The sequence below is a fragment of the Macrobrachium rosenbergii genome, chromosome 7 (genome assembly GCF_040412425.1).
Source record: "Macrobrachium rosenbergii isolate ZJJX-2024 chromosome 7, ASM4041242v1, whole genome shotgun sequence".
In the NCBI taxonomy this organism is placed as follows: Eukaryota; Metazoa; Arthropoda; class Malacostraca; order Decapoda; family Palaemonidae; genus Macrobrachium; species Macrobrachium rosenbergii.
Genome location: NC_089747.1, coordinates 34,372,110 through 34,380,042, shown reverse-complemented (window position 1 = coordinate 34,380,042; position 7,933 = coordinate 34,372,110). Strand labels below are relative to the sequence as shown.

General features: G+C 34.4%; 1 protein-coding gene across 8 annotated transcripts in view; it reads right to left on the bottom strand.

Annotated features, from left to right (window-relative positions):
- The window catches only part of Ars2 (arsenic resistance protein 2), a 179,576-nt gene that overhangs the window by 451 nt on the left and 171,192 nt on the right, over positions 1–7,933 (bottom strand). For 5 of the 8 annotated variants that reach the window (XM_067106971.1, XM_067106975.1, XM_067106969.1 and 2 more), the window contains one exon: positions 1–1,708. This exon is cut by the window's left edge and continues 451 nt beyond it. Coding sequence is in view for 2 of the 8 variants with exons in the window: in XM_067106975.1 (XP_066963076.1) it covers positions 1,666–1,708 (43 nt within the window). In the remaining 6 variants the exon portion in view is untranslated. The remainder of the gene's footprint in view (positions 1,709–7,933) is intronic. The other 3 variants (XM_067106973.1, XM_067106972.1, XM_067106970.1) reach the window with 2 other exon arrangements.

Below are 7,933 nucleotides of genomic sequence, written 5' to 3'. Positions count from 1 at the left end.
AAATAACTGAATAGGATCTGTACTGCAGTTCAACATTACCAAAAATTACAATAATTTCAATGTCTCCACATAATAATACTGAAATCAAGTTTTCTATGTACCAAATAAATTTAGAAAAGTGCTCAGCCTCTCTCTTACTAAAAAGAAAAAAGTCTTACTGTGATACCCTAGCATACAAATAACATTAAACCATATAAAAAAGTGAAGTGTTTCTGGAATACTACACTGAGGACTAAGAAAAGTAATCTGAGATAATACAGGGCCAGCTTGGCACACTTGCTGTAAGACATAATTATTGTGGGCATAAATATTCAAATCTTGGGTATAGCTAAATAAACTACAATAATTTTATGAAGAAAACCACAAAAATAAAAAATCATGCCACACAGTATTTTTTATTGAACAATAAAACTTAAATAACCCAAAAACTTCTCATATTTCTCTCATCATAATGCATGACACCAATCACACGGCTTGACAAACTTTATCTTTATTTCTGTTTCCATGCAGTCTAATGACAGCTTCTGAAATACATTTTCAATGTTAGCTCCCAACCAATCAGAGCCAGAGCAATGGCCAAATAACCTGCTCTGACTCCTTGTAAATCATCACTGATACACAAAGAAAATCTTCACGATTTGCTTTCCTAGAAATTTTACAAAAGTTCACATTCCCACATTAAAATGCAGATGAGCAGTTGTTTTTGTACCACGGTAGTTGGTGACGAACTTTGTCCTGAGAGTGAAGTCAACTTCATTTACTAATCTAATAAACTATCATAATGTCATCACTGGTGACATTACAACATAATCCATTAGCTTACTTACTCAATTCCTAAGCTACCTGGCACCTAAGAGTCAAATTTTCAGCACTTCCTGACTACCTAATAGTTATACATAGATTACCCCTGAGAGAGAGAGAGAGAGAGAGAGAGAGAGAGAGAGAGAGAGAGAGAGAGAGAGAGAGAGAGAGAGAGAGAGAGAGAGAGAGAGAGAGAGAGAGAGAGAGAGAGAGAGAGAGAGAGAGAGAGAGAGAGAGAGAGAGAGAGAGAGAGAGAGTCCTTTGCACATGAAAACATATTTGAATTAAACTGATGACAAACGACTAGGGTAAAGAATAAAGCAACAAAACCGAGGCACTAAATTTAATGGCCCCTTTGAATCATTGCTTTAATAAAGCAACATTCAGAAAACCACTATGCCTGCAATAGCAACACTTATAAACATTAAATATGTATTAAAGTTATGTTGCATGTATTAATAATATATTGTTACTTGAAGTTTAGATCCTTCTAATCAGTTAAAATAAAAATAAAAACATGTAATGATTTATTTACATAAATTTCTGATACAAAATATGATGCTAATAATGAAGGCTGCCCAAACAGCATTACAAAACCCCACACAGAATGACTATACTATGAAAATAGAAAATATATTCTGATATCAAATCAAGCCCAATCATATACAATTAAAAGAAAAAGGCATAGAACTAGATTCAGACAATAATAACTCAATTTGTTCCTCAGATTCATCTCTTGCCTTCAAATGGCACTGTTACTACACATCCTCTCTAAAAGATTTCTGAAATGAGAATTTACAGCCAAAACTACTAGCCTGCTGGTCTGAGAAAATATTAAAAGTCATGCGTGGACTGACCAGAGTATTAGTAATCTTCCTTTGGAGCATCCAAGTCCCTGTAGCCAACCCTGCAATGAGAAAGAAGTAAACAGCAAATATTACTGCGTACATCCTGCAAAACCTACATTAAGAATAGAGGTGGAAGGAGTGGGAGACTGGATATACAAAGAAAAAATAATAAATTCAAAAGAGGATGTCAACCATAACCACTGCAATCATAATCCTAGATTCCATGCCACAGACCCTCCTAAAAGTGAAGTGGAAGTTAATCTGTATTGTAGCTATTGGTCCAACAGGCTTATATGTTACAAAGAAAGTAATATTTCTACAACAGCCCATTAAAATACCAGTGAAAAACAAATACTGACAACATGAACAATGTTTAATACTAAATTTTTCATTATAAGAAATATTATTTTCTTACGGCAATAACTTGGCACTGACAGGAATCATATCAACTACAAAGTCATTGCCATTCCCTTGGTAATGTAAAAATGCACTGCTTCACATCAGTCTATTAATCAACTGAATAGCTTAATTATTTGCAAAGCCACTTAAGAATTAATCGTTTACTACAAATACCTCAGTTTCTTTGGAACACCCAATTTTATTTAAAGGAATGAACAAAAAACTTCATTAACGATCTTGAGTTTCTAAAAGTTGCTCAGTGCTCTGTGTGGCACAATATCTTGAACTAGTATGGTTAGAACACATAATATAAACCATAGTGTTACACTGCAACATAATGACAGTAACTCTACCTCCAACTGTAACTGGTAACTCTATAATTCTCATACAGTTCTGAAGAGCTAAACAGCTTATGGCCATTTCTATCACAGTACTAAATTTTGTCATATGAAGATCTTATATTAACCAAGATATTCACTAGTATCACAGTACATACTGTATAAATAAGTTTGCCAATGCAGCTGGGGTACAGCAGGAAGACTGGATTACGAGCAAAGAATTGGAGATATGTGCTATCAAAACGGTGGAAAAAAAAAGACCGAGATGGTTTGGACATGATGAGAAGGGATGAGGAACAGGTAGTCGGAAAAGCAGGAGAGATGGAAATAGCAGGACAATGACCTGTAGGAAGGCCCAGGTGATCAGGGAAAAAGCAGAAAGACAAAGACCTAGACCTGACAGGCACTCGGGCAGACGGAGCGCATGACAGACAAGAGTGGGGAGAAATCATTAAATCCCAAAACAAGGAAAAAATGACAAAATTTATGATTATGATGAGCACTCTTAATGTATCTCTCATTCTCTCCAATTATTCAAATATGTAATGCCAAACAACCCCTGCTTTGTAGAATTTGTTTTACCATGATGTGATCAAGTATTCTCTCCTAGACTATGACTTAACTTATACCAATCCTTTAGCCAGAAGCGAGATTTATCTACAGCATGCATTCAGCTCACTGTCAACAATAGTAAAGATTCTCTACATAACCCCAAAGTTCAACCTACAATACTTTAAATCTGCTGTTTTTGCTTTCTTCTTACCTGGCTGTCCTAACTCTCTTTACAGCATCTTCCTTTGCATTTCACCTTCCATTCAAGAATTCCTTTTTCAAACTGATCCTAAGAGTGTCTAGAGACAGGGAGGCTTGGTAAACTGCTACTTTTCAACTGCAACACCCACATAAGAAGGATAAGCTTAGACAGCTACTAAAATAAAGATTTCCTAAAGACACCTGACTGTGGCATTCTTATTCCAACATATCTTTTCCTTCTTTACTTGGAAAAGCTACAAGTGTTTTCAGTACATTTCTAAACATTTTGTGATTTTCGTAACCAATTCTACTACTCACAGTAAAGGAACTGCTATGCTAATGAAATGAAATTTGCATATCTATTCTCAAAAGTCCAGAAAAATAAAATATGGCCACGTTATAAAAAGGGCTCGGGACAGCTAACCAGAACAGTACTGCATATAGAAATGTCAATTTCTGACAAAAAGTACACAAGAGAGCAAAAAGGAACCACGAAAGTAATGTCTAAACCCAAAGTCCAAAATCTGACATAGGAATCTCAAATTAAGAAAATGTACTGCTTAATATTTTGTTTTTTCCTTGAAATAGTCCATTTTTTTGTTAATGAAAAGAGCTGATGACAATATTCGAACAATAAATAACGTCTCAACAAAGCGATAAATCACTTTCAATTTCAGGTAGAAAATAAATCTTTAAATCAGTGCTGAACATTGGAAGAACCTTCACACACACACATCAGTTTTAGTTTGGCACATAGTGTAATAGGAAAAGTCTTAATTTCTTTCACCAAAAAGGATTATCTTCTGGCTCTTAAAATATCAATTTTTTGTTGTACACTGGGTAGTGATTCTGCTTGAGTGCACCTTGTGTGGGGTGCCATAGGCAACAGTAAAGGTTCTCAGTAATGCCTCTGGCTCTAGAAGCCTTGCACTTCATTTCTCACTTTTCACCATTTAGCCTCTTCCTGCCAAATTGACCCTAACTTGAGTGCGAATCCTTCATGTCAGCCATGTGTAAGTCTAAAAATGTAACTCTCATTGGTCTGATTAAATTGCATAATATTAATAATAATCCACTTGGATAAAAAAAAAAAAGATTCTGGCTTCAAGTCCCCATTGTGCAAACAACCTCCTCTGGCTTTTGTTATTACTTACCTTTGTACTACATCCTGCCATATGTAATGTTCCACTATTTGCAGGTCTATTAGATGCACCCCAATTTTGGGAATCATTTTCTGGAAATTAAACTTTTTTTCCCCCTGACTCTCCAGCCCATCTCTTAATATCCTCTCAGTGTGTTAACTTTGACTTCTAACGCTTTAATTTTAAGCCTATCAAAGATATATTATAGCGACACAACTATTTATGTAAGACAATATACAAAAACTTCCCATTACAACGTCAGAACAGGTCTTAGGTACTTGAACCTCACAAATATGTTTGGTCTGAGTAGCCTAGAAAACCATTCTTTATTGTACACACACACACACAAAAACTTTATCCGTGATAAGTAGTTTTAGGCCTACTAAAGACTTTTTGTGGCAATGTTGTTATTTATGTGGCATACAATATGGAAGCTTAAGCTACCATTACTTGAGCATGCAATCTCTCTAAGGGTTGTTAACCTGCAATCTCTATTTCCATATACAGTACATATTGCCCACAGTGTAATCTTAACATTTGAAAGATGTTTTATGCAAAGATAAAACATGAAATATAAACTGTACAGTGGTTGTGTATGTACAACTTAGTGCGTTTATGAAAGTTCAACGCTGTTTGTGATTTTATTGGAGGCAGGCAAGTTGGTGGCAACTAAAGAAACGTACCAATCAGCAAAGAATACTGACCAATACATACTGGCTTATTACTAATGTAATATGTTCTGTTATATGGTTCTTATGTCTGTACTATCTAATTTGGTGTATAAAAGCCCTCAGTAGTTTGAATTAACGTGAGGATGGAATTTGTTACTCATCACCAAATCCAGTTGCTCAAAGTTTACAGTGCCACTGCCATAATGTTATTACATCCAAGGGCATTTTCCCAGCTCCATTTTATCAATCCCAAAGGTTTCTACACAGACTATTCCAATTCCATAGATTTTTATCATGTGCTGTAAGCCTCAGGCAGTATTTGCAGGAAGATAAAATTTAATTTAGGCTGATTACAACTAATTATAGTTTCGTGGTCTAAGTTCATCCAGCATTTTACCTTCATCACAATCATCATGATAGTTTTTACATCAGACTTCCTCTTTATGGGCTTGGTTGTGACACATGTACTGTCACAACTTGGAAGGACTGATATGAATACCACTGCATGCCTTTTGTGACTATCACCTATCCTGTCACAAAAATGGAAGAAACTTCCTAATTTATCTTCATGGTAAATACCAAAAAGGACCCCCTTAAAATCATCAAATCACTTTCTGTATAACAGTTCTATCTCTCCCCCCTTTTTAATAATGAAGCATTTCACATGGGATACTCTTCAATTCCAAATGCTGAACAGCATCCCATGACAGCCATAAACCCATAAAATCTTTATCAAAAAATTTTCAAACAATCCAACTTCTGTTTGATAACTTAGAAAAAACATGTCATATTTCATTTGACTTTCCCTTTCTTGAATATGGACACATACTAGTTGCTTTCACATCAATACTTCCAAATTACCAAGAGCATCCAAGTTTCATGTATAATTTCAGCTCATTCTATAACTAATTAAGAGGAGAAACTGAAATTCAATTCAATTAATGAGATAAGAAATGGGAAGCCTTTGTTGAAGGTATCATGGACTACTGTCTTGGGACTGCAACTTCCTGAATAAACATGGGATAGGTGGGTGTCTCTTACAGTTATCTTCAAAACCATAACCTTGTACTAACTTAACACCATACCAACTGTATCATTGCACTGATAAATTTCACAAAGCTAAATATGCAATACACAAAAAATCTAATAAATGAAAATCATGAGAGAAAGTGGAAAATCAGTACTCAATACCAAGTATTGCTGCAGTTGTACATGTACAGGGTACAATGACATTTCTTTTCAGTTAGTAGCTGTCTGTCCCTCTTACCGATCACCTTTACTTTTCCCTATTTGAGTGACAAAATATGTCACTTTCCAGTTATTTGTCTTATTATCAAATTTCTTGGCATTCTCTTTCACAAAATCATGAAGATTTTTTGCCGACTTTTAGGTTTTCTCTATGTATGGCAACTTGTTAAATGCTTCTCCATCATTTGCAATTTCTAGTTCATGTTAATCAATGGATGCATTACTGTGAAGCTCCTCCACAACAGTTTGAAAAAGTTCTTATGCTGTATTTCTTACTTCAATTCATTAACTTTTTTTATATTGTCCCTTACCAAAGTTGGCTGTGTTCTAGTTTATATGAATGTTTGTGGTATTTCTGATGGCTGCCAAGAGCCACAATGGATTGTATATTATTTTGTAACCAACTTGACAATGAAAAATTGTGACCCGACTGTTAAAATACTCCAACAATCACAGATCTGTCCTTCTGAAACATTAAAATCAATTTATTTTACGGAATTAATTACTGGTTCTTAAAAACATTTCAGTTCTTTGAAATGAAAATTTTCTACCAATAATGCTTCAAGGTCATTACGGTCTCAATCAAATAAGTCTACAATAATCTTTGCTTCCTCCCTTGGTACAAAATACTCAGTTCACATAGATTTTCATTGCTTGCTACTCTGGTCACTTCATTATCTCTTCAATGATGTAAAATTGACACTTCAATCACATGTTTCAGAAGCACTCTAAGAAACTTTTTATTAATACAGCCCTTAAAGTAGCACTGTTTGGTATCCCTCCACATGAGCTCTACAACTTTATATTTTATATATGCTGTGCCTCTCCAGATATTTATTTTTCTCAAGATTCACCAAGATCAATACCTAATTTTTTTATTTGCATAAATCTCTAATCAAAACATGCAGTGAAGCTTTCTTTTCCTTTCGTATTTCCTATTCATTTACAAAACTCTGGTTTCTAATTTTATTCATAGCATTTATTTCAACTCTTTTCATACATCAAATACAAATTTAGAAACTAGATGTATTGGAAGTTCTCAAGCAAATGTTGCATGCTCCAAACTAAGCTGATGTGATTGTTTTATATGGTCAGTGCAGCTGACATTTTTGCCTATTATAAAAAAAATAGTGTGAAGTTGCTTTTCTATATAAAAATTTGCAAGTTGACTGTGCCATTCTTTATTACTTCTCAAGTGATCTCCATAAATAGTCTCTATAAAACTGCCACAGTATCCATCATAATTTTAATCTTTATAACTGAACAGAAGCTGCCATTTTTTATACAGGTACGTGATTCTTACATTTGAAATAAGACATCCAAGGTTCTGAAGCTTTGATTAAAAACTAAGAATAACTTTAATTCCTGCCCTGTATGGGACTAATGTGAGTTTCAAGCATTTAGTCAAATCTAACCACCATTTATTGCATACATCTTATCAGGAACAGGATATCAAAAGGAAATCATTAATGGCTATTATCTTTCTATGATATTTGCAGTACACTTCTCAAACTGAGAAATATATTCAACAAAATCATTATTTCACTGGTAATAAACCAAAGATTTCAAGTATGCTGTCTGAGGGAGGGTACATGAAATTTTTTTCTTTTTAAACTGTAAACCCGAGCAGCATAAGTATAAATCGACATACTCTAAAAAATCTCCCTATACAGCCAAAGGATACATAGTTTATTTGCTGTAATGGTCAATACTAAAGCAAGATTTTAGTATGG